The sequence below is a fragment of the Balaenoptera borealis genome (assembly GCF_965194805.1).
Source record: "Balaenoptera borealis genome assembly, chromosome: 13".
Classification (NCBI taxonomy): Eukaryota; Metazoa; Chordata; class Mammalia; order Artiodactyla; family Balaenopteridae; genus Balaenoptera; species Balaenoptera borealis.
The window spans coordinates 25,680,190-25,707,971 of NC_138870.1; the positions used below are offsets into that span (position 1 = coordinate 25,680,190).

General features: G+C 38.4%; 2 protein-coding genes across 9 annotated transcripts in view; both read right to left on the bottom strand.

The window, feature by feature from the left end:
* OVCH1 (ovochymase 1) overlaps positions 1-21,084 on the bottom strand; it is a 90,719-nt gene extending 69,635 nt beyond the window's left edge. For 5 of the 7 annotated variants that reach the window (XM_082352049.1, XM_082352052.1, XM_082352051.1 and 2 more), the window contains exons 1-9: positions 17,812-21,084; positions 17,080-17,195; positions 16,703-16,800; positions 15,758-15,930; positions 11,766-11,861; positions 11,006-11,157; positions 9,306-9,492; positions 6,760-6,847; positions 706-839 (exon numbers count right to left, since the gene is read on the bottom strand). In XM_082352049.1, the coding sequence (XP_082208175.1) occupies positions 706-839; positions 6,760-6,847; positions 9,306-9,492; positions 11,006-11,157; positions 11,766-11,861; positions 15,758-15,930; positions 16,703-16,800; positions 17,080-17,195; positions 17,812-17,905 (1,138 nt within the window). In that variant the 5' untranslated portion in view covers positions 17,906-21,084. The remainder of the gene's footprint in view (positions 1-705; positions 840-6,759; positions 6,848-9,305; positions 9,493-11,005; positions 11,158-11,765; positions 11,862-15,757; positions 15,931-16,702; positions 16,801-17,079; positions 17,196-17,811) is intronic. The other 2 variants (XM_082352047.1, XM_082352050.1) reach the window with 2 other exon arrangements.
* A 91-nt stretch (positions 21,085-21,175) lies between these two features.
* The window catches only part of TMTC1 (transmembrane O-mannosyltransferase targeting cadherins 1), a 265,227-nt gene continuing 258,620 nt past the window's right edge, over positions 21,176-27,782 (bottom strand). For both annotated transcript variants that reach the window (XM_082352064.1, XM_082352063.1), the window contains one exon: positions 21,176-27,144. In XM_082352064.1, the coding sequence (XP_082208190.1) occupies positions 27,004-27,144 (141 nt within the window). In that variant the 3' untranslated portion in view covers positions 21,176-27,003. The remainder of the gene's footprint in view (positions 27,145-27,782) is intronic.

The window sequence follows — 27,782 nt, forward strand, 5'->3', positions numbered from 1 at the left end:
TTAGCACAATACCTTGACTATAGCATTCTGTCAAATACTTCTGAAGAGATATTTGTCCTAATCATTGGCCATATGGAGACCTAGAGACCGAGGTCTATGCCAGCTCCAGAGACCTTCTACCACGCTTAACACATAATATTTCAATTAAAGTAAATATATCAGTTATGCTTATATAGCTTATAAGAGGTATTCAATAAAAGAAATTAAATGACATGAAATTATCTATTGTCATGAGAAAAAAGAACGTTATAAAACAACGTAGAGTTCAGTGTGTACAGTTAATATGTATAGATAAATATACATCAAAATGTTAGCAGCATTTACCTCTAGGTGGTAAGGTTATGAATGGTTTACATTTTCTTCCATATGCTTTCTGTCTGTACCAGATTTGGCAAACATGCACCTGCTTTTGTGGTAAGAAGGAAAAAACCGACATGGCCTTGAAAGGAAGTTTCTAACAATTGTGAGATCAATTTCATTCAATACTGCTATTAAACTTGAGAAAGGAATCGATAAACCTCAGGAAATATGCTGGTCTTTGCTTCCACTCTTACCACACACACTTTTGGCCCCTTCAAGAAGGGCACAGTTTGCAAGACGAAATAATTTCCCTGTGTGCAGAAATCTAATTTCAGATCCTTTAGCCCCTCTTTGGTTGTTTGGATACTCTAAAATGACAAATGAAAATAAATGTAGCATACTCACTAATAAGCACTCCACTGCTTGATTGTAAAGATACATAGTCATGGTCACATTCAACTTGATTTTCTATGTCTAAGCTTGTAAATTTTATTAGGATAATTTTATTTTCTGGTACCATTATTTTCCAGATACATAAGCTGCAGAGGAGAAAGTGAAGAAAGTATAATAAATGGCAGAGTCAAGTGTGACAAATAACATCTAATATCTGAGGTTTAGCTCATAACTCAATACTAAAATTTTACAGGATATTAGAAGGTAAAAGGCAAAGGAAATTCTTTATGTGAGAATAATTTGTTTATGCTCAAATTGCTGGCATTTCTCCAACAAATGGAGCAGTATTAATTAGAGAATGGTCAGAAACCACCCTTTAAATTTCACTTAGTTATAAAATGCAAGAATTTTGATCTACGAATTTAAGAAACCTAAGATTCATCTCTCTAATTTATTAGTCTAATTGAAAATTCATAATATTCACCCAGAAGTTGAATTATGGATTATGAATTATGGATTGACCATGTAGCATATTTTAACCCAAACCAGCCACATCCTCCTAGGTCAGCCTAAGTCATAATCCCTGCAGTTGCGATGTTAGCCAACTTCCAGTGAGGTAAACTGTGACCTTTTACAAATATCCTTAGAAACATGTTTAAACATTTTGAAAGTAGTTTACATAATTTAACACACAATCCTTTACCTTTATTTTTCTATATGAATTCATACTATTTACTCAAGAAAAGAAATCCCAATGGGCCAGACATCCTCAGGGTCTTCTATGGCTCACATTTATGTGAGTGCAAAGCAATTTTTTTTTTTAATTGACAAGTGACCCTCTGTCATGATTTTCATTGTTCATGTATTTATTTTTTAATTTTTTTGAAGTATAGTTGATTTACAATGTTTCAGGTGTACAGCAAAGTAATTCAGTTATACATACATACATATATATTTTTTCATTCTTTTCCATTAAAGGTTATTAAAAGATATTGAATATAGTTCCCCGTGCTACACAGTAGGTCCTTGTTGTTTATCTATTTTATATATAGTAGTGTGTATCTGCTAATCGCAAATTCCTAATTTATCCCTCCTCACCCCTCTCCCTCCTTTGGTAACCACAGTTTGTTTTCTATGTTTGTGAGTGAGTGCAAAGCAATCTTATCTGGAACCTACCATGTCAGAACCAGCTTCCTTCTAAAACTCCATAGTCTTTATCAACAACCTTAGACCTGCTAACTGTCCCATTGCCCTCCAAGTAATAACTTCTCAGGACTGTAGGAGTTATCCAACCCTTTTATGCCCAGTTTCCAAAACCAAACACTGTAATTCTCACCAAACATCTTCTCCTTAACCAGAAACTCCTTGCTTTACTCTTTTTCTATTCAAGCTCATCATCCTGAACTAGATGTAAAAATAGACTGCCTAAAATATTATTAAAATCACTTTTTAATCACTTTGATTTAAAAAGAAATAAGCTGTCTAAAATATTACGATGCCCACTTTTCTAAGCACTTTAGTTGGAAAAGCGCTCCGTATCCATCTTCCTTCTTGGGATTCATTACCCGCCTCTGAGGTAGGCAGGAGAGAAATTACTCCCCCTTCTCCAAATAGAAAAACTGGCATTGATATTGAAAGAGTCATCACATCTCACATATAATGGGAAATATAGTTTAGGCTTCATGACTTCAAAGGCCACTGCTTTCTCCTGTTTTCATCATATTATCTTCTAATTCAAAATCTCTAACTCAAAGATGGAAAATAGATTTCAAGTTACATGCCAACCTTGATTTACTGTTAGTGATTGCTGCATTAAAAGGATTCTGAGGTCTAGTCAAGCTGAGTGAGAGAGGGGTACCAGAATTAATCATTGATTTATTCATTCAAATATCTATTGAGCATTTATTATATGCCAGGCACTGTTCTAGGCTCTAAAAGATGTAATATCTTCCATGGAAGGAGACCATCTGAATGCTATGAATCTGCCATTTCTGAGAGTCTAGCTACCACATACCAGAATAAAGACAGGCTTGGAGAGACTATAACTCCCTGCTTCGATTTCACATTATCTCTTTCTCCCTTACCATTGGCTAATTAACTCCATTTGGAATTTAAAAGACCCTTCTTCCGCCATTCAAGTTTGCTTAGCATGCTGGAGTCACTAAGTAGGTAAATTGGCTCCATGCCTTATTACATTTCTAAGACATGTCTTTTCACATTTGAACATTCTAAAATCAGAAGGATCTTACAATGGAGTCTTACAGTTCAGTTAGAAGGATCTCACAATGTTAGTCTTACAATCAATGGATTGAAAGAGTGTTTCAAGAGAGGATTTGTAATAGTTTTGGCCAGTCACCTGGGGGTACTATTGACTGAATACTACTTAATTTTTCTGCTTGAGGTGTTTTAGACTACACTAGTGGTGAAAATCTTAGACTACATATTTGTATGAAGATTAGCTTATGATTCAAATTCTCAGGAAGATTTGTACCCCTCCCTACATCCACTGCCAAGGTTGAGGCATGTAACTTTCCTCATGAGTGGGCTTATGCCTTGTATAGCCTTACACTGAAGGTATAGGTGTCCCACTTTTATATGGAGATCTCCTAATCTTGGATATTTTGTTTTCTTTATTGATGGTACATAAAATAACAATGAACAGTCTGTTTTCGATGTGTTGAAATATGGTACAAATTCATGCTAATATTGAGTTGTAATGTAGCTGAAAGTCTTATTCTCTTTAGTTGACTTCTTACTTTAGTCCCTACAAGATATTTAATATCTTAACTATTTAATCTTAACTTCATTCTCTAAACATGAAGCAGTTCAAAGCTCACAATTACTAAGACAGCATCTAGTGCAAATTCCTTCAAATTTCCCATAGATTACCTTGACATTTTCTGTTACTTTCCCAGGAAAGGAATTATCTTCCTTCTTTCTAAAGCTAAATCTTTATTTGTTGTGTTCTCATGAAACTTCCTTCACATATATATGTATTTCTCTTGACTAATCACTCTTACTCTCTCTTCTGCCCATAAGAACAGTTAGCCCTACCCTTCAAAAAACAAAATCCCCATTTCTCTTAATCCTAGTGCCCTATTACCCAAAGCCACTGTCCCATCTTCCTCCTTCTCTTCACTGCTCAACTGTCTTCCTCATCTCAAACAATAGCAGCTCCTTCCTTCCTGTAGGTCAAAAACCTTCAACACAATCTTAAGTCTTTCTCTCTTGAAACCCACATTTTCAACTTGTTAGCAAATCCTGTGGCTCTACCACTTCTCACCACCTCGACTGTTACAAACCTGGTCGCAGCTATCTTCATCCTTACTGGGATTGCTGCAGGAGCTGGTCTTTCAGCTCTTGCTCCTGCCTGTTCTATGGTCTATTTTCAACACAACAGCCAAAGAGATCCTTTAAAATGTGTCAGATCATGTTCCTCCTCTGCTCAAAGTCCTCCAGTGGCTCCATATCCTACTCACAGTAAAATCCAAAGTCCTTCTTATGCTCTAGAAGTTTGGCCACTCATTATCATGACCACTTTCGCCCTCTCACTTAGCTCTAGCTAAGTGCTATTTTTTTTTTTTTCTGCCAGGAATATCCCTTCCCAAGATGATCGTTTGATGGCCTCACTCATTTCATTCAAGTCTTTGTTCAAATATCATTTTCATAGTGCAGTCCTCCTGAACATCTTCCTCAATTATTGCACAACTCAGCACTCTCTACCCCTCCTTCTTGCTTTATTTTCCTGTATAGCACTTACCATCTTCTATTGTATGTAATATTATCTGTATTATCCCCACTTTCCACCCTACAGCTTGCCCCACAAAGGAAAACATTTTTGTCTATTTCATTCTCTGCTGTATAACTAGCACCTAAAATAGTGCCTGACACATCTTAGGGCCTCAATTAATTTTTACTATTTGGTGAAGAGATACCAAGTTTTCAGCAATCACTTAACGCATTGTGAATATAGCTTCTAACCTTACAATTCTACTGAATCAGTTCCTAAATTTTGAATTACCATATCCAATGGCATTTTATCTGAACTCATTTTGACTTTTGCAATGTTTGATACTACTAAGAACACCCTCTGTCTTGAAAGTCTTTCTTGCAGAGATCTCTTCAATACTTCATCTAAATTGAATCACAAGTTCTCTGTCTTTGAGGGTAAATTGTCTGTCATCTGTGTATCTCTTATCCAATAGATAAATGCTTTCTAGAATCTCACGCATAGCCATCCATCCTCTGCTCAAATATCCACTTATAAAGGAAATTCATTATCTCCCGCGCAGGCCATTAAATCTCAGAAATCTCTCAAATTAGAAACTACTTTACATTGTATTGAAATCTACCTTCTTCTAACATTTACCCTCTGCTCTTGTTCTCAGCTCAGCAGTTAATCAGAAGTCCAATTCTGCTTCTATGGTAGCCTTTCAGATAAATCAAGACAGTTCCTTCCCCCTGTCAAGTCTTCTTTGGAATGAATATATTCCTAGTTCCCTCCACCACATCTCCCAAGGCACTGTTTTGAATTCCCTTTTATTTTGGTCATTGCCCTTCAGGTAATTTCCAGCCTATCAATGTTCCTCTCTAACGATTGTACCTAGAGACCTCCTGCCTACACCCCAGCCCAGGACTCTAATAGAATAGGACTCTGGATGTTATTCTTCTAAAAGTTTAAGCAAAGATGGCAAAGGCTTTATTGGTATTATATTATTACTAGGTTGACTCACAGAATGTCAATTTAGACTCTTAATAAGCCTTTTAAATATGGGCTGCAATTAAGCCACATCATTTCTGTCCTATACTTGTAATGGATATTTACATTTATTTTACATTAATTTTGTAAATTATAATCTCACCACCCTTTTGACTTCCCATTTCCCATGGCATAAAGTCTAAGCTTCTTCACATGGAATTCAAGGTCCTCTACAATTAAGGCCTTTTTATCTTCATTGTCCACTGCTACCCCAGTTCCTGTTTACATTAACATTGTTCTCCAGCTGCACTGGGACACACTGTCCAAACAGCCTTGATATTCTTCACCTCCTGACATTTCTTATATACAATTCCCTCTGCCTGGCATGATCTGTAGAAATCTCTTATATGTTAGAGCTACAAAAGACTTCATGAGCAATAAACTCATAACAATACTTCACTGTCTAGTTTCAATACCATCCCCTTAACTGAAGCATCTCTACCCCTCCCAACCACAGTACACACACCTCACAAATCACTGCAATAGGAACTATTCTCTCCATTGTCAATAGTACCAACACACCTTGGTAGTGTGGATTATAAAGCTTATTTTACCTTGTTTTATAGTATAGTTATTTTTGTCCAGCTCTCTCCTCCTACCAGATTATAAACTCATAGATCTCTCATCTACCTTTGAATACCTTTCAATGCTCAATGCGACTTTAAAAATGAATGTAGAACACTTAAGAAAGTGAGATATTTGCAAAATTAATTTTTAAAGCTTAAAGATATTCTTAGCCATATAGAGGACAAGGTAGGTAAAAAAATTTTTAAGATACTGAAGCTTATACATCATGAACTATTTTCCCTCTTCTAGGCAACACTGAACAAAGTATTACAATTATTACAGAAATAAGTGGGACAGGATTAACCACTAGATTCCCAAAACAATCTCACTACCAGCAGCTGTTAATGTTAGATATTTGAATACATCAATTCAGGTTAAGTTCCAGTCTTTTTTTGTTTGTTTATTTTTTTTTGGCTGTGCCCTGCAGCTTGTGGGATCTTAGTTCCTAAACCAGGGATCGAACCTGGGTCCCCTGCAGTGGAAGCCTGGAGTCCTAACCACTGGACTGCCAGGGAAGTCCCCTCGTAAGCTCCAGTCTTAATGCTGATGATTCATACTAACAGGTATCAGAAATACCAATTAGCAAATATTTGTCATCCAATACCAGATAAAATATTTAGGCTTTTATGTTAATCAAATAAAGTAATTGAGATACCAGATAAAATTGCCAAAACATGGCCCCTTAAAATGGCATGATTTGGGGGAAAAACCCAGGGATCATTCCTACCAGGGTTACGTACCGATTATGAGAATGGTTGCTCTCTTTCAAATGGGGATAATGAATCTTCCCATTTTCTCCAAATAACACTGTTCCCTGAGGTCTACAATCTTCCAACACATAGGAAAAAAAAGCTGATTATTTTGCTCAGCCATGGACATTTCAAGACATATTGTACAGAGTCAGCTTGAAGCTATATAATTTATATTATATAATTCGTATTTATGGAAATGCATTTGTTTGTAGGTGCCATGACCTATACTTTGTATTTGCAGACTTTGTTAGGAAAATTTCTAAATCATAATTTTAAAAATATATAATAATTTTATTAATTAACCATCTGATATTCTTTACAATACTTTTTCTCCCACTTTTACTGAGGTATAATTGACATATAACATTATATTAGTTTCAGGTTTATGACACAATTTGTTATTTATATGTATTGTGAAATGACCACCGCAGTGAGTGGAGTTAACATCCATCACCATACCTAGGTACAAAGCTTCTTTCCCTTGTGATGAGGACTTTTAAGATCTACTCTCTTAACAACTTTCAACTATGTAACATAGTATCATTAACTATAGTCATTGTACTGTACATTTTTATCTCCAGGACTTATTTTATAACTGGAAGTTATAACTTTTGACTCCCTTCACCCATTTTGCCCACCCACCACCTCTGGCAACCACCAATGTGTTCTCTGTATCTATCAGCTTTTTTTTTTTTTTTTTAATTCCACATATAGGTGAGATCACACAGTGTTTGCCTTTCTTTATTTCATTCAGGATAATGCCCTCAAGGTCCTATCCACGTTGTCACAAATGGCAAGATTTCATTCTTTTTTATGGCTGAAGAGTATTCATAATATTCTTTATCTGAGTTCTTCAGATTTAACAATTACCCAATTTTCTCAAATCATGAGTCATAGTGAAGCTGTCAAATTATAGTGTATGAAACTAATATGGTGTTTTCCCATCTCTAACTAGGATTTCCTGGGTTATAATAAAATACCTTTGTATAATGATATTAAAGTAAAAGTACACAACTTTTAGCAATGACATGGCAAGTCTCCAGCATTCGCTCAGAAATTTCAGACTCCTGTGTCACATTTTAATTGTTGGAAGCTAGAACAGGCAACTAGGGAATGAGAAGCTTAGAAAGATGATATTAAGGAGGCGTTATTTAAATAAATTACTTGTCACATTCTGATATTCATTTGACTGTGGAATTGATGGTTATTGACTGATTTCATTGCCGTTTTAAAATATTGTTACCATTAACCTTTGTTCAGCGCTTGTTAACCTTTTTAACTTTCTCTTCTAGGTGATGAAAACTGAATAGAATTGTTACCAGGAGAAAAATTTCCCCCTGCAGTAATGGCAATGAACAGAACACTTTTACTCTGAAGACCAAATGAAAGTGAGCTGAGAGTGGGCTCTTGTTGGAGGAGGCACTAGTGTTCAGCTGGACCAGCAGCAGGAGTGCTTTTCAAATCAGCTGCCAGGTGGCTGGCCTTGGACTACAATGAGGAAAGGAGGGAGGGAGGGAGGGATGGCGGAAACACTGTGTTCTGCTGCTCTGGGTCCTGGCCTTTAACACATTTGGTTCTTACACTCAACCGCTTGTTCCTGTAAGCTGTGCTTCCTTATGCCTCTTTATTCTGCAGAGGCTGTCCCTTGTGCCATTTTCTTGAGCAGATGCTGTCCCTTTTCATTGCAAACCTTCTGGCCCCTCAGAACTGAGCCCCCTAGGCCCCCCTGCAGTGTTCTTATAGCTCTCTGGGTTTATGTGAACTTCACCTTTTATCACAACTATCCATTTACTTCTTTGTCTCCCGCAGTAGTTGGGAAGTTCCTTGAGGACAGGTTTGGCATCTGCAGACCAATATTTATTTGCCGAATCTAGATTTTAGCGCCATAGAACAAAAATAACTCTCCAAAGCCTCCTTTATGTTTCCACTCTTGCCAAGTAAAATTAACAAGGGTGAAAGGGAGAAAGGGTGATTTTTTTTTTTTGGCCTTGGGGCAGGTGGGATCTTAGTTCCCCAACCAGGGATCAAACCCGTGCCAGGTGATTTATTTTTAACGATCTTAAGTAGTTTAGGAAAAAATTATGTCAACTGGTTAAATGCAGAAAGAATCCTCTAATGAGTCTATACGCAAAACTATTTTAAAATCTCATAAGTACAAAAAAGCCCACATTTCATGAAAATCTACATGACCATAAACGTGAAGGTCCAGTTGATGTTCAAATTAAATTGACGGGTATCAGTGTTAATTAATTCAGAGCTAGAAGTTTATATACATTGTATTAGGAACTGAAAACAAGCCATATTCTTGCTTTATTTTAAAGCTTATTTCTTTTTCTTTTTTTTTTTTAAACATCTTTATTGAAGTATAATTGCTTCACAATGGTGTGTTAGTTTCTGCTTTATAACAAAGTGAATCAGTAAAGCTTATTTCTGATTATAGCTGCAACATAGAGTAACTATCCTTGAAAGAAGCATGACCATTTTTTGAGTTGCAATGAAATGAGGAAGGAGGAATTCATAGAAATGACACCCACCTGTCATGGTCTGAGTGATAAAATCCATTAACTCAAACACCTTGGAAAAAATGCCAGGTGATGCCCTTCTATGGTTATTTCTGAAAGGATTCCAGCCTCTAGCACAACCAGCTCCCCAGGAAGTTATCCCAGGAAGAACCCAGTTTCCATCGTCTCTTCTACAAACAAGTGGACCTCCAGAGTCCCCCTTTTATAATAGAGAAAGAGGAAATTTTAAAATAGTCACAAGTTAAAAATATTTTATCAGGTCCAAAAATATCAGCACACATCTCAGAGAGAGAAGTAGAGGCATATAAGCCCAAAGGTCATTATTCATCAACATTTTTTGTCTATCATTTTGTTTCTTCATCATTAGCTTCAAAGGACTGTCTTTTCACTTAGATGTAACCTCCTTCCACCCACTTCATGCAGTCTTGTCAATCTAACACTTAATTCCTCTCTTCCTCTCAGTCTTTTGGGAACAATCATATATATTTCAAAATAAATAGAAGGAGAAGGGGGAGTTCACAGATATATGCTTCAACTATAGCTTGTCATCTGGAATTGCTCAGAAAGACTGTGTCACATCCCAAGCCCACAGCACCAGTGAATAGAGCCTCTAAAGTCATGCAATAGCTCAAGGCTTTAAAAACAGAATGCCTGGGAACCTAATTTTGTCCCAGGGGCTATATATAAAGGATCCATTGGCTCTCAGACTAGAGGATAAAGGACCCACAATTTCAGGATCCTTTCTTTAATAATTCTTCATAATGATATGTTGCTTTGAAAACATGTCAATTTTGTGTCAGATTAAACCCCCTGAAAAGGCACAGAGTTGTTTGAGAGCTTTATCCAAAAAATGATTGCTTATAAAGGATGAGACAGGACAAAGCAACCTAAGTCTACCTATGTTCCAATTTAGAAAGTGGAATAACTGTAAATTTCTATCTCTTTCATCCCAAACTCTTCCTGGTCCTTATTCTGTTGCCCCCTAGAAGAAAAATTAAACATTTTTCCAACAGAAAATTTTAGGGACCTTCACATGGCAGTTTCAAGCTGCTTGCTGGCAAAGAATTAAGAATCCCTGCTCCTACAGTTACAAAAACAAACAAAAAACAAACAAAAAAACCACTTTCCAAGTAAATTATCTTCTTCATCTAAAACTTAAAACACATGTCTTTCACAAATTCGCCTCCCTTTCCTTTCTTATCTTGTTAGGATTGGTCTTCTTTGTGAAGCTGTTATGTTGGCCTTGGGAGGTCACTGTCATTCACAACATCTTTTATCCCATAGTTACTATAGCTATGCTATCCTTGGTCAAACTTTGTGCAAACACTGCATTCTTCACTAAAGCTTGAAGAAAAATTACAATGTTTAACAAAAGGTGGAATGAAAACTAATTCAGAGCTGACCTAATTAGTTAGCCAAAGTGGTCATCTTGTTTGATTCCATTAGGCTGGAAATGTTGAAACCACCTTCCCTGCTTCTCCTCTTCACTCCCCCAAAAAAGAGGTACAGGGGTAAGAATGGACATGGGACAGAAAAGAATTCTCTCAGCCCTGGTCAAGGAACCTTTTTCAGTAGAAGCCAGATGGAAAGATGAGGGAAAAGGGAATCTTGAAGAAGTAACCCCCCAAAAGCAGCTCAGGAGAAAAAAAGACAGAATCCACTATCACCCACGTGATAGTGGGTGAATAACTGGACTGGTTTATGCTTTTTACCTGACAGGTATCCTTTTCCCCATCAGGAAAACCGGCACACAACATGGTCCTTCCCAGGGGAGGAAGGTTCATACCCTTGAGCATAGTTTTACATGTTCTGTCATCCATGATGGGAAGTTCCACTTCCTGTAGGACATTTGAATATTCTGCTGCTGTGGAGAAGGGACTGATATGTTAGTCAACAATTGTCCTCACTGAAAGAAACCAATAAGAAGCTTACAAGTTTAAAACTTGTAGATGTTTAACCAAAATGTAGAAGGCTTTTTTTTAAGCTGTGAATGATATTATTTCCTAAAATCTTATACTATGTGATAAAGGACATTTTTTTTAAATTTAGATTTTTAAGGTAACATAGGCAATTGTGGCTTCTCTGAATATATGCTTAAATGTTTCCTCAAGAGGAAAACTTTAGTCAATAAGGCAATTTTCTGTAAAATTCTTCATTTAAAAAAAAAAATCACAATATTAAAGGTAAGGAAGCTTAACTATTGTTACTTTACTGTATTATTCTTCATCTATTATAGTCACCTCTGGTTCCTTCATCTGACACACCTAACCAAAATGGCAGTAGGAGGAATTTTATGTAGAGCCTTAAGTATAGACTTTTTATGGTGAAGACAACCAGAAGTCTTCATTGGGCCAGAACTCAAAGGGGAAAAACCCAGGATAAATGTATTATTCAGGACCAACAAAATTCCTGCTTCCACTGGGCATGTAAAGGGGCCTGGAAGAAATATTACATTCTTTTGATGCCTCTTACTCTTTGAAATCTTGCCCCATCCACTGGCCATGCAAAAATTCCCTTCTTCAAATGTATCACCTCTATGGGGAATAGAGATCCGCTGAACAGTAGTTCCTGAAAAAACAACAGTAACAAAAAATCATAAGAGTCACAGACAAGTAATGGCTAAATATATCCGGAAACTGACGTCTGGTTGATTTCATGGTTTCTACACTTTCTTCCTAAATGTAATAATGACATACATTTTAAAAGTTTTTCTCTCTCAAAAGAACTATTTCATATTTATAGAAATTTAGAAAAATGTAAGTAGAATAAGGAAAAACACGTTACACATACCACAATGACCCTCCCCAAACTAGCAACATTTTAGGTTGTGCCCTTGTTCTTAAGGGATAGTTTTTCACTCAAGAGTAATTGAGCACTATTATGTGCCAAGCACTCTTCTGGGCCTCAATGAATTAGCAGAAAAAAAGAAATCCTTCCCTGGCAGAACTTAGATACAAGTGTGAGTGAGTGAGTGTGTGTGTGTGTGTGTGTGTGTGTGTGTTCGAGGTGGGGGGAGTACAAACAGTAAATCTAATAATTTAGTTGTTAGGTAATATGTGCTCAGATTTTTCCAGAAAAATCAGAACAGGGTAAGAAAGATGAGAAGTCTGGGGATTAGGAAAGATAGCATGGGAGATGCAATTTTAAAAATGGTGGCCGAGGGGCTTCCCTGGTGGCGCAGTGGTTGAGAATCTGCCTGCTAATGATGGGCACACGGGTTCGAGCCCTGGTCTGGGAAGATCCCACATGCCGCAGAGCAACTAGGCCCATGAGCCACAACTACTGAGCCTGCGCGTCTGGAGCCTGTGCTCCCCAACAAGAGAGGCCACGACAGTGAGAGGCCCGCGCACCGCGATGAAGAGTGGCCCCCGCTCGCTGCAACTAGAGAGAGCCCTCGCACAGAAACGGGGACCCAACATAGCAATCAATCAATCAATCAATCAATCAATCTTTAAAAAAAAAAAAGAGAACTGCTTTAAAAAAAAAAAACAAAACTGTAGTCGTGTCAAGCCTCACTGAGCAGAAGCTGAGGGAAGGAATCAGGCAGTCATCTGGGTGGAAAGCATTTGAAGAAGAAAAAAACAAAATGGAAAGTCCCTGCAGTGGAATCATGCCACATATGTCTGAGGAAGAGTGGGGAGGTCAGGATGGCTGGAGCAGATTAAACAAAAGAAAGTTTAGTAAAAAAATAAACAAAAAAGAGGTTAGATACAGGGCTAGGATGAGGGTGATGTCAGCTGATAAGAACACTGATTTCTATCTGAGTGTAACGGAGAACCACTGAAGTGTTTTCAGCAGAGTAATATAATCTGACTTAGATTTCAAAAAGGATTATTCTGGCTGCTGGGTTAATAATAAACATTAGGGATGCAAAAGAGGAAGCTGGAGATGATTCAAGAGACCATTCAGATTAACCTAGGCAAGAAATGATGGTAGCGTGGAACAGGATGTTAGGCGTGGAGAGGGTGAGGCAAAAGCGATAGAATTCTTCTGATGGAGTAGATGGATAGTGTGAGAGAAAGAAGAATGAAGAATGAGTGCAAAGTTTTTAGCTTAAACAACTGGAAGATAGAGTTGTCATTAATCCAAATGGAAGGCTATGGATAGAGCAGATTTAGATGTAGGGGATAATCAGGATTTTATTTTAAACATATTAAGTTTGAGAAGTCTATTAGCTATCCAGGTAGATCACTAGGCAGTTGGCTATAAGAGCCCTATTAATCCCAGTACCATATATAATACACAGAAACCTGGGCTGGATATACAACATCTAGAGTTATCTTCAAGTAATTGGTGTTTAAAGCCTTGATCCTGGATGAGATCACTAAGGGAGTGAGCACAGAAAAAGAAGAAGCGGTCCAAGGGCTGATACCTGGGGCACCTCAACAATAAGTCACGAAGAAGAGGAGGAGTCATCCGAGAAGACTAAGAGAGGGTGTAAGAAGAAGTAGAAGGAAAACCAAGGGACCCCTAAAAATCAAGTGAGGAAAATGTTTCCAGGAGAGTATGAGCAACTCTGTCAAAACTCCTATCCTTTTTTTTTTTTTTTAACATCTTTATTGGAGTATAATTGCTTTACAATGATGTGTTAGTTTCTGTTCTATAACAAAGTGAATCAGTTATGCATATACATATGTTCCCATATCTCTTCCCTCTTTTGTCTCCCTCCCTCCCACCCTCCCTACCCCACCCCTCTAGGTGGTCACAAAGCACCGAGCTGATCTCCCTGTGCTAAAACTCCTATTAAGTAAGCTGAGCATGGAGAATTTATCTTTGAATTTAGCAACATGGACATGGTGACTGTGACATGGGCAAATTTGGAAGAGTGATGGGGGTGAAAGTGTGATTACCTTGGATGTCTAATAGACATCTCAAACCAATACACGCAATTATGAGAACTGAGGAGAGGAAATTAACATGCCAACATGGCCCTTCATAGAGTTTTTCTGTAAAGGGGAATAGAAAAAAAATCAATAGTTTCTTTTGATATACAAATCTAGTTTCAGTTTTTCTCTCTCAGTATTTTGATGATCTTGTTCTTTCGTCTTCTGACTTTCATTACTGCTGTTAAAAAATTAGCTGTAAATCTAATGGTCACTTCTCTGTTGGAATACAGTATTCTCTAAATTTTTTGAGATCCACGCTGGGGCTTTAGGATGCTATAATTTCAGCACAACATATCTAGATATAAAATTATTTTTAATATTATAGTTTGAAATTACTAGTCTTCTTAAGTCTGAAGGTTAGTGTCTCATCAGCTATGACTAACCCTCACTCACTTTCTCTTAAATTATAGCCTCTCTCTCCCATTATCTGTATGCCTTCTAAAGCTCAAACTGATTGTTTACCATACTCTTCCAGTCTATCTTCTCTGTCCCACTTTTTTGTCTCTTTGGATAATTATTTCCGATCTTCTACTTCTCTATATTTGATCTAATCTGCTATCTACCTGATTCTGATTGCTGTTATTTTGGACTCTCTCTTTGGTGGCAACTTTCTCTTCATGCTTTTAATTGTGTGCTCTCATTCATTAAACCTCTATGGGAATACATGCAAGCTGAGATTTAAGGTTCATCTCTTCAAAGAGAATTTACTACCTTTGCTTCTGCCAGAAACCCAATTACTCACCTGGAACAACTTTAAAGTCTTGGCTTGGAGTTTTTGGTGACAGGTAATGTGAATGCCAGCATCAAACCTGAATGAAGCCTGGCTCAGGCTACAGATTCTTCTGAGAGCCCTCCATTCATGGCCAAGGTACAAGTATGTAAATTTCCTTATTCCTTCACTTTATGTGGTGTTTTTTCCTTTTTCCCCTATCTTTCAAAGCATCAGCTTTCAGGAAGTCCCAGGTTACATCCATGGGAAGCTCCAGTCAGACTTTCCCATCCCCCATCCTACTTCCATGCAGGCTCCTTGCATGGCCAGTTAAGGCTCTAGGTTCTTAAAGATCATTTAGATGCCTCAAGGGCAGTCACTGACTTCAGTGCCTGGCTAACTTCTCTGGATCTGTTCTCTTTCATTGTTTTTGGCCACTGAACACTTCCCTTTCTTGTATTTTAAAGAAGTAGATTTTTAATATTTTAACCAGAATGTTTAGATTATTTGTGCTGACAGAGTGTCAGATATCTAGTACATAACAGTGACAGAAAGGAGAAGTCTCTGAGGACATTTTCAAATGTCCCACACTCCTTGGCTAGAGCTGAGTACAGGTAGATGGCCTAGAATATTGCCCAGTCAAGACACTGGAGTACTTAAAATGTTGATTAAGTTAAGCATACGTAATTCGTGGCTGGTACAGTGTTTTCTATATGTTATAGATTAAACAAAATTATTTTTTAAGGAACAAAACTTAGCTATTCAAATATTTCTAGATATATACACAGGAATTGAAGTTAACTGGCAGAGAATTAATAAACACAGTTTTCTCCATTATATTTTTTTGTACTCCAACACTCCCTACTTACCAAAGTTGGCTTTGTGTTTTAGATATAGCAGTGCAATATCAAAACTCATATATCCAAGTCTGTTGTATTTGGGATGGATAATAATTTCTGAGACAGGAATTTTCTGTTCCTCCTTATCCTTCTGAAAGAGGTTATACTCCCCAGCAGTCACAGTCAGATGCTTAATTTGTTTCCTAAAACCAAAAAAAATCTTTCAATAAGTCTAGTTGTCTCCCCCAAGAAAGACAGTCTTGGTTTCATGTAATTAAATGAAAGTGATTAATGTACCTTTAAGCATTTCTAAGTCTTAAAAGAAGACGTATCTTTATTAGTGATTATTATCAATTGTTATAATTCCCTGTAAATTATAGGTATCTACAAAAAGTCATGGTTTTCAATCACAGAGTGTTTACATTCTGTGAACCCTTTCCTCTAGCATCAATTGTCTTTCTGCATAAAATATTTGTGTCTTCTTTTGTACATAAACCATCTATATATGCTCTACCATTTTAAGCAAGATAGAAAGGTTGTTCCTAGAACTGTCCTTCTTTTCCTTTTACTAGTACCCTCTTCTAATCTAGTCAAGTATCTGTTATTTCCACAGTATTTTTCCCTCCTAATTACTGAAACTCAGATTATTATTAGAACATTAGTGCATTCATTTAACATTTGATGTTAATACTTTATTAAAATAAGTAACCATCACCCGTACCCCACCACTAACTCCACAGATCATAAATGATGTCTGGGATCTTTGGGGTCTCTGATTAGTAGAGCAGGAAGCACAAGAAATCTTGGGATACACACAAGTTTCTGGGAATCAGGAAGGTGAGTGGGTAGGTGGTCCAGAGGGAAAAATTAAGAAAGGGACTAAGATTGACCCTTGTATGGTATTTAGGGCATCGAATCTCCCAGTCCTATTGCCATGGATCAAGGTTTGATAAGTAATGGAAATCCACAACTTACTCATCGAGGCTAGCCAGGCAGTGTGTTGCTGTAACCACCAGATCATCTTGAATCAAGCTTCCTCCACAGAAGTGCTGCCTACCTAATTTCAGGGAGACCTGCCCAAGAAAAAAGTTATGAACACAACTAATATACATCTCCACACAGATGTCATCTCCTCCAGAAACATTTGAAACCAACTCTTCTAATATGATGTCACATTAAGACACTGATATAAATTGGTTAGGAAGAGATTTCCTATGAAGTAAACTCTTTGACAGTGAGGTCAAGTGGGGCCCAGAGAAAAATTACATGTTAACCTGGAGTTATGGTATTTGAAACAAAGGAAATAATTCACCGTTTTCTCATTAAGAAATCAATGTCTTTGTCATACCCACCTGCCACGGGTGTCCACCAACTGTTGAATTTCCCCAACTAATTCTAGAGAAGAACCCCGATTCCAAGATAGTTTCCGTACTTTTCAAATCAACTGCACGAATTCCGCACTTCAGTCCTGCGTGGGAGAGCATATGTGTGATCACACACACACACACACACGGTACCTTATGTAAGCGTTCACTTTATCAAGATTTCCACGTTCGGATTTTCCTGGCCTGGCTCAGGTGTTCTGGTGTCACTCAGCTGCAGGCTATCCCCTTTCTTTTCTCAAGATACCCCTGACACGATACCACTCGTTGCCTAGAACTTGCCTCGCGACCCCCCCCCTGCCCTTTACAGCCTGAGCCAGCTTAATAAAAAAGACCTGGGCGCTGCATGAGGGCCTCTCCCTCTGGTGATGGATTCGGGGCTTTCTCTGGGACGGTGAGCATCACATAATTTAGGTGGAATGAAAGATACTGGAGAACATATGCTACTCCGGAACAGAACTATCAGGTTTTAAGTTACTTCTACTTGGTTATCTTTCCTTGGAGGAGAATCCTTAGCACAAGCATGATTAGCAGATGTGCCTAAAAACTTGAACTGCAGAATCCAGAGGACTGCAGAAGAAAATCCGGCCCAGGCCCTTCTTGGGCAACCCCTGGCTGTTCTCCTTTCTGGCCTGGGGAGGAATGAAGCCCCCTTGCCGGCGCTCAGCCGCCCGCAGCCTCGGCGCCCAGGACCGGGCTCACCTCTGCTCCGCCAGGGCCAGGGGCGGACCGCGGGCAGCAGCAGCAGCGGCAGCAGCAGGAGCCGCAGCGAAGCAGCCCCAGGCGGCGTCCGCATGGCGCCCGCGGGCGGGGCCCCGTCGGTCTTCCTCAGACGCCGGCGGTGCAGACCCGGCGAGGAGAGGCGCTCCGGCCGCAGGGCTCGCGCTCCCGGAAGCGCCTGCGCTCTTCACCCCCTCCCGCGGCGCCAAGGGGCCGCACCTGCCGCGCCGCCGGGCGCACAGCTTTCCCTCCTCAGGACCAGCCGAGCCTTGGCCGCTCTCGGGCCGCCCAGGTGTCATAGCGCCCCCGCCATCCCGGAGACGGGAGCGAGGTGACCTCGAGGGTGAGCCTGGGCCAGACGCGGGAGCAAGGGGATCGGTGGCTAGAACGCTCAGCGCAGGTGAGTTCTGTCCCCAACCGGGGAGTGTGGCCCAAGCCCAGGGTCAAGGAAGCTGGGCACCCATGCAAGACACAGGCAGGCTGACCTCTGAAAGGAGGAGGACTCAGGAAAACTTGAGGATTTAAAGGTACCACCCTGCTTCTAAGAAGCTTGTTGAAGACCCTGACACTCCCAAGTTTTCAAAGGGACTGGATGTGAAAGATCAGGTTTCTGCCCCGTTCCTTTTCTGAGTGGCAGTGTTATCATCAACTTCAGTGGAATGGACCAAAACTGCAGGGTCCAGCATTTAAGATTATTTAAATGAATTCACTATCAGGATTATCATGTCAGCATTTTTTCAATAATTATTTTCTAATAAGTAATTTGTAACAAGTTAGCTTGAGATTGGGAAAGAAATAAAGCCAGAATTTGTAACTGATTTATAATTTATCAAAAAATGAGGGCAAGGCTAAGCGAACATTTTATATGTATTAACTAAAATATATATATTTATATATATTAACATTTTATATATATTAACTATATTATCAAAAAATGAGGGCAAGGCTAAGCGAACATTTTATATATATTAACTAACCTAGACACCAGTCCCCCAGCCCCAGTTATCTCACTTTTGTATAAAATAGAAATAAAAGCTCCTTGAGGTAGGAGGGTAAACAAATTAGGGAGACAGGCAGGTGGTAGACAGAAGGACAGGAACACAGAGACAGTCGAGGTGGAGGGAATGCAGGTCCAGGAACAGGCAGCTGACAGTCAGAGGGGGGCAGAAGGTGAATTGGGAACCTTCTGGCAAAAAGCTTAGAGAATGTGATTGGCACCCAAACTTGAAACACACCATCTCAAGCCTTCTTGTCTTATGAAGCTAAAAGGGGTTTCCGTGATTTTTATGTCCCGAGTCTTACAACACTGAAAAGCTCTAAAGTTGCACTGTCCAACAGAGTGGATATTAGCCATGTATGGTTATTAAAATTAATATTAACTAAAATAAAAAATTTCGTTCCACAGTCGCACTAACTACATTTCTAGTGCTCAATAGCCACCTGTGCCTAGTGGCTACCATATTGGACAGCACAGATATGGAACACTGCCATCATCAACAGATACTTCTGTTGGACTGAATTGTTCTTGAGAGTAGCACCATTTTAAGTATTTATTTAAAATAGTCACAACTTGGATGGCAGTTTGACTGAGTAGATGACTCCTGGGTTTCAAGCTTTGGTGTCTAGGGGACACCAGGAGGGGACTTGGTAAGGTAAGCAGCTCTTTTCTGAAAATACACTGCTACACCTGAGTGCTGTAAAAGAACTCTCCAGGTAGAGGCTGTCTGACCCATGGCCCTCACCACTCTCATCTCCGAGTTTTGCTTTCACTGTAGTGACCTCACGATTATTACCATAACCATCTATGGCCCCAGGGGCACACTACTCTCCAATAAAAGCTCAGACCCTCCAAATGGACCCAAACTCCTCTCTTTCTTCTTAGCAAGAGAGGTCAGATTAAAGCCACTACAAAGCTGTTACAAAATAAAATAGAAGGAAAGAAAAAATGAACATGTGCTGTGTACGTTGGACCCACGATGTTCAAGTTCATGGCTAACCTCATGAAGCTTACAGACCCTGTCCCCTTGCAGTCTTGTGCACATGGTACACACACAGCTTTGCAGGATCTTCAGTGGTTTGTTTCACACCTGGGAGTCTCCATGGGGTTGGGTACTGTCTCATTTCCTGTTACATCACAGCTCCCTTCATTTCCAGAGTTCAAACTCACAGCCTCAAGTGAGACCTTGTCCTTCTATACAGAAGGTTGATCCCTTTCTGGCTTGACAAAATAATGCCTTTCCATTAAGCAGAAAAAGAGCCATTCAATATGAATTGCATACATAACAAAAGCCAGGTCATTAGTTTTAGATTTAAATTTGCTAGTAAGATGATGGTTTAAATATGTTGGGTTTGTGGTGATGTTGAAGGGTCCAAATGGAAGGGTTCTCTTATTTAAAAATAAAACAAACCAAAAAACTTCAGAAAAGGAAAGGATGTCAAGCAGAGTGGGCTGGACTATCCCAAATTGGATTGGGAAATCTGCCTTGAATTTGAACATATATCTTCATTAGGGCAGCAAAATAATGATCTGCTATTGGAGGCCTTCCAAGACTCTTGATGGAGGCCCCAGCTCTAAGCACAGTTGTAAAATTAGGAGTGTTAGGAGACTAACCCATGAACAATGAGCAAGTCATGGGGTAAATAATATTTTGTTTAAAAAGTATGTTTATCCATTCCTGCTAAACCACTGGTCTAAACTCTCGAACGCTCTCCCAAGTCCCACAAGACCTAGGAATCAGCACTAAAGTGATCATTAGTGACGTTAGAAACAGCAACTTTATTTGAATATTTGTTGCAGAGACAGATTTCACTAGGTTGCAGAGAAAATGTGAAGGATGTAAGTAGAAAGAATGAGTGAAGACAATTTATTTAAAATAGTCTGGCTATGAAGGACATAAAGAGATGCAGTAGCAGCCAGAGATGAAAAGGAATAAAGGAAGGATTTTTTTCCAGTGATCTTGATGGTGGCTACCTGTATCTGTGTTTTTAAAATAGAACAAAATTGATAAGAGCCAGAAAAAGGAAGAAGTTAAGGAAGAAGAAGAAAGAGATTAAAGGATGGAATGAATTTCTGCAAGATGTGATTATCCAGGGCCGAGGGCCCTCTTCTTCCATTGTAGCAACAGGAGAGAGGGGAGAATTGGGTGCAGGTTAAATTTATAGACGACAGTGCAGGATATTGAGGGTTTTCTACCTTGTATTTACTCCATAAAGAAAGAGGTGAAGGCATCTCCTCAGTAAGGTGAGGGGAGAAGATCTGGAATGGGTAAGCACTGAAACAGTGGTTGTGAGATATGAAAAAGAGAGCAGACACAAAGCACACAGAACAATGCAATGAATGAATGAATGAATGGGGAAAGGAAGAAGGATACTCATTTTTATTTTTAAAGCAGGCACCTACTGGTGACATGGATTTCAGTGGGTACTAATCACGGAGCACTTGAGAGATTGAAACAAGACATAATTATTTTCATCATATTTTATATAAAATAGACATTTACATAAATTTTATTTTGGAAAGATCTAGGCAAAGTGTACATAATCAGACTTAAATGGGAGAAATACTTTATGGGAGATATATTTGTAACTAGCACAGCAAAAGTAACAAAAATGTACATTTATATACAACTGATCAAGAACATGATGAAAGTATTTTCCTCTGACGAAAGGAGGGATGGGTGAGTCACAGCAAGTCAAATGATTTTCACATTGTAAAAGCAAGCCATGGCTTCTACAGATATTTTAGTTCCTTTGGAGGAAATTTTTTAAAATCTTTTTTCCTTAGAAACATAAAAAAATCGCTAATTTTTATGTGTACAGACTGCAAAATAAGAGTAGTTACCTCTGCCATATTAAAGCACTTGGGCAGTTCAGTCACTTTTAGGGTTGTTTGTGTATGTGTTTGGCTGCAATGATTAAGAATTTCTAAAACGAAAGGCAACACTTATCAGTTATCTCTTCAGAGGCAGAGGGCTTTCCATTTGGATTCAGGGCACTCACAGAGCTTGAAAGGTCCATACAACTAACCACTCCTTTAACGGGCAATAAACATGACTGAGACACTTGGTAACTTGTCCCAGGTGAGGCGGCTCCTCGGTGGCAGAGCAGGACTAGAATGCAGATCTCCTGATTCTTGGACTGGGTCTCCCCTCCTATGGACCAGCAAGACAACCCCAAAAGGACATTATGCACATTGGAAAAGTCTAAAGTGATACAAATATGCACCATGTGCACCACTGAGAATGGGAAAAAACTTCTGGATTTCTGGACATAGACACCTCTTTTCAGTTTGTGGTAAATGCTGATCTAAACTTACAAACTAATAATGATTGCATATTGTGATGGGTGCTAATCTTACAAGTTATATGTCCTAAAGGTTTTAATGGAAAGCATCCTTGGTGATAAAAATGGAACGTTTTTATATGAGCCTATTGATAGATATTGATTCTGTTGTGACATTTTATTTTACTGACAGTAAACCATAGCTTTGATTGAAGTTATTATTTCTTTAAGTTATATGACTACTAAAAAACAAAAATAAGGGAATGCTATTTTTGGAAGAACTGTTCAACATATTTTTCACATTGAAAACTTCAAGAATAATCATAAACAGTTATATTTCTCCATAACTTTTGGCATTGTAAGTTTTTATCCTATTCAATTACAGCCTAATTACAAGATTTGACAGGTATTTACTTTTAAAATGCCAAAAGATGCCATTTAGATAGTTAAGTTTTGCTATTATTGGGAGATACCAACATACAACTTAATCAAAGTAAATGTGATTCGGAAACCAGGAAAAAAATTAAAATAAACAAAACACCTATAACTACATTTGCTTTGAGTGTTATTACTAATATCCTATGGATTTATTGATCTAAGGTGCAAATCCATCACAAATCAGAGAAAAAGTTTTTTTACAAAAAAAAAAACCTGATTCTAATGAGTACAATTAAGAAATAATTAACAAAAGCTGATGTGTATAACCTAAAGAAAGAGGGAGACATAGAGAACATGGCTGTATGTCATGGGCCCTTCTATGAGTCATAAACAATATGAGTTTTATATACTGGGCACCTCGTCTGGTACGTGCAAATGGCAAGGCAATCCCTCTCCATCTGAGAACCAAGAATTCTGTAAATATTAGGTCAAATTATAGTCCAGTTGCCACAAATGGGAAACCACCTCAGCCAGCACACTTGTTTGTCAATCTTGGAATGGCAGCCTCAACCAACCAATTGTGCCGTTAAGTCATTCTTTTGAATTCTTTGGCTCATTTTAGTCTAAATTTAAAAGTGAAAATTCTAAAAAATTATAAACATCTCCTTGTAAAAGTCATAAACTCTTATTAAAGTCATTAGCCTGCAGTGGTTCTCCAGCCACATTAGAATCATAACCTGGGTGGCCAGGGTCCAGGGATTCCTAAAGGTGGGCACGCAGGTGATCCTCAAATCCACGAGGGCCGAGAGCACCTGTGTGTGAGGGGAGAGATCTCAGCTACCAGCTGAACGCCGCTCTTCAATCCGGGAGGCCTGGAATGTTTAATAGAGGCGATACAAAACCTTGCATGGAAAGGTTTGGATTTTCTCACTTAGTCCTGTTGAAGCGCAGTTGCACAACCACTGCAAAACCCTGCACCAAACCGAGGTACCACGTGTTAGGCACGTCAGACTCGTACGCTGGGGGCTGTGAAGTACTGGGAAGTTGGAATCAAAGCGCTGATAATCCTCTTTGTTTTTTGATGGGCTGCAAAATAAACAGGCCTAAAAGATATATCTCAGGATTCCCTAAAATAAAATTTCTTTTCCTCTAAGGTATTTAAATCTTTGGTTTAGTCCACTTACGTTACATCACTGAACCATGTTTTACGAATGCCGTTAACAGGTTGAAAACATCTGAATCAGTTTTTAAAATCCTGAATAATTCTTAAGGTTAACATAAACTTGTAAAGGCATTCTCGTGGCTCCTATGTCGAAGGACATGTGAAAGGACTGACACTTATTGGAGAATTTGAAGGCAAGGAGAACTGGTTCTGGTCAGACAGAAGGACAGGTTAGACAGACTGGCAGTAGGAGGGGAATACATGTACACAAGGAACTCTAAGTGTAGCTGAGACAAAACAGACAATGCTGCACAGGGTAACAGTCACAAACGAAACTCTGCTCATTAGATCAAGTGTTCAGCAAAACTGAAGCAACTCCTGTCCTGTCCTCAGCCACCTTCCCTCCTACTCAAGACCCAGTGCAAAATGGAATTATTCAAAAATTACTGAGAACTTCAAGCAGAGAATTCAACCAAACACAAGGTGCTTCTGGACGCAGGACTCTGAGGGTCTACAGAGACTGCATGTCCACGAAGCTGGCTTTGCAATTCCATCTCAGAAAGGGGCTATCAACTCACAGCCAAGCATGCTTTTGTTAAGGAAACCTGGATGCATTTCCATGAGCAGCCAGGGCTCTCCATTTTTATTTTGATAAGGATGAACTCCACATATTATTTCATGTTACAAGAACAAATAAAAATAGTTATAAAATACACTTAATATCTCTGAAAAATAATATGTGATTTATTTTCTTATAGGCACCACTCAACTATGAAAAGTATTTCATTGGCCACATCTAAGTGAAAGTATTAACTCAGGACAGAAATATCTGGTCCAACAAACAGGCTTATTTTTAGTGTTCAAAGAGATGCCAGTGTGTGCAGAAAGAACGAGACAGAGTGACAGAGTGAGAAAGACGGAGAGAGGGAGGGGGAGAGAGAGAGAAGGGGCGAGGGAGAGAGGGCAGGAGAGAGAGGGGGAGAGAGAAAGAGAGAGACAGAGAACAGAGAAAGAGAAAAGCACCCAAAAGAAGGCAGGAAAAGTCTCTTGAAGGCCAGTGACCATTTTCTCTCAGAAACTTTTAGGCTGTAATAGCCATTTCAATTATTCCAACACATGTACTCGCCTGTCTTTAGCAGCCCTTCAAGTAAGGCGTAATTGCTTTTCAAAATTTGGGGCTCTATCTTTTTCATTAACTTTCTAAGTATGAGTTTTTGTTACACTAAAACTAAAAAGTTGTAATTAAAGTCCTAGATATTGTTTTTAGCTAGGGCTTCATGTTTCTCATTTTGGGGATGGAGTAGTTATTTTACAATAAATACTGTAGTACATTTCTTGACCTTAGGACTACAGAAGTATAATTTGGGAGGGAATAAAAATATTTTAAATGAAATTTTGGATACATTTATGATATATAACATTAAAAGACTATTAGAAACAGGAGATCAGAGTGGTAATATATACATTATTGGATTATTGATATACACAAACAGAATACACACAAACAGAATTTGCTAATTCAAATTCTGTAATCCTTTGCATTTAAAATATTCCTGGCATCATCCCTTTCCAAAGAAGTTTTTCCTCCTTTTATCTAGATTTACCTTGACAAAAAAATCATAATAACAACATAGAGAGGCAGTGGTCTCTGATACTGGGGTTGAAAAGAAGCAGAAGGCTTCTTGCTCTGGCCTGAGCATGTGACATACGTGTGCCTTTAGGCTCCTACATGTGTATGACACCTGGCTTAGCACCAGGAACAGCACTGACCAGAGTGGGTTTGTTTTTTTTTAAGTTTATGATGAAAACCAAATGAGAATCAGTATTCCAATTTCTTCAATTTCAAAATATATTACCTCCCAAACACTGAAGGCTGATTCCTAATTTCTTTAGCTTTAGCAAGTGAATAGTCAAGACAAATATTTTTAGGGGCTGTTAAAACTTAACTACCTTGTAATTTAGATTTATAATTTTTGTATGATCAGTTGTGAAAACTGCTATTAAAACCACTATGTACAGGGAAAAAAAGTGTGTATATATTAAATATTTTATAAGTTATGAAATAAATAACACTAAAAGACAAATGTCAAATTGTAAATTCAACTTTGCCATCCCTATCTTTTAACTATAAATATATATTTTAAAATTATGAATTTAGACTTTTTTTCCTAGATTTTTTGAGCATTCTCCATGAAATCTCCAAAATTACAAATACAGAACCAGGAACTGCAGGTTCTATCATTCATGTTCTAAGCACAGAATTCTGATTAAGCCTAGGAAGACAAATCAATAGAGCTGTCCATCTATTTAGAGTCTATGAAGATTTCTGTAATATACCATAAAGATTCCTCAGTGGTTAAATATATTTTCAAAAAATAATCTCAGAACGTCTGAATGTTAAGATAATAAAGTAGAACATTTCTCTCAATTAATATCTTTAATATTTCTCATGTAGAATATACTATTTTTTTCTCCACCAAAATAACAATATATCTGGAGGCAGAAACATTTATGAGTTTTAAAAGCACTTATGAAATCTTAGAGCAGAACCACTACTCTAGTAATACCTGTAATAAAATTAATTTAAAACATTTCCATGAAGAGTCAGGGGTAGCAAGACCCTTGATTTTTCCCTAGGAATAAGAATACTCATACACAATTCCAGAAGCTTCCTTTTCGACATATTAGGCAATGGGGAAACAGCTTGTATCAGAGTGGAATTTAATTTACTTCTCAATAGGGCTCTAGCACTATCCTCAGAAGGATATTAGACAAACCTTACTTAGCTTTATCTTACAATAGCCCCTTTCCCCATATATTCCAGAAGGTTTTACAAAAACTGTTAGATACTCATTTCTGGTTCTGGAGAATTAAATGAGTTACCTCTTGGTAGAATTTCCCAAATGGTTTATCCCAGAGGATTTATCCTCTCTGAAATATCTCCTCTCATAAAGAAGAGATGCCATGCATTCATAGCATTTCAAGCCTCTATTTCTGAGACACAAATATCTACACTAAGAAATGGACTTAGATTTCCAGGTTGGAAAAGCAGACAAACATATGAAAGGAAATCTGGAATTAAAGCAAACAAAAATCTGTAAAATGTGTAGTTGCTGTTTTCCTTCCTTCAGGCCTTCTAGCCCTTCCTTGCTCTTTTTGTCTTCTTTCATGGAAATGCAAGTCCCCAGCACAGGGTTACCAGCAGGTGTCCCAAAATGTGCCACCCTGAACTCGAGTAAGAGGAAAACTTCATCGGTTGTGCCCCAACTGATGTGAAAGCAAGGCTTCCGTCTGTCAGTTCTTCCTCTTCCAAAGGCACCAGTACTGTCCCTTGGAGACTTGGTCAAATGCTGCTACGTTTGATCCTTTTCTCGAACTTCTTGTAATCTTTTTTCTAGACGATCCAATTTGGCAAGATTTTCCTGCAGCAGTTTGCTGTCTGGAACGAGCTGTAAGGCTCTCTCATAATAAGCTCTTGCAGACACGTAGTTTCCCTGTTGAGAAAAAGAAAGAGAATAATTATATTCTGATCCATCAGAACACTAGCTCGAAGAATGGGGAAACTAACTAAGAAACAGACCTTCTCGCCCATTTTAACATTAACACCCTCATAACCTCAGGAGACCCTGTCTGCATGTGTAATTTTATCCTTATCTGTTGGTGCCTTTGAGAATCCATTTGTTTTAACTACCAGACCAGATGGAGAATGTGAAGGATAAGGTTACATGGCAGCAAAACAGATTTCCAATTCTACTAATACAGGGTATGAAGCTATAATTTCATAGCATTCTCATAGGGTTAGCACTATTCCTTTGTAATCAAGTGGAGCCAAGGCACTGGAAATTCATATTGAGAGGGAGGGGGACAGAAAGAGGGTTGGGTTGGGGGAGAGGGGTGTGTGTGTGTGTGTGTGTGTGTGTGTGTGTGTGTGAAAGAGAGAGAGAGAGAGATGTTTTTGAAATTGCAAGAGTAATGATTAAAAAGTAAATAGTTCAGGAGTCCACTACAGCTATTTAGTGGTAGGAAGTATTTTAATCTTCACCTTAAAACATAAAAGCAACTTTTGCCTAATACAGGCTTTAATGCAAATCTAAGTTTTTATAAAATAAAAAGAACTGATAATAAATAATAT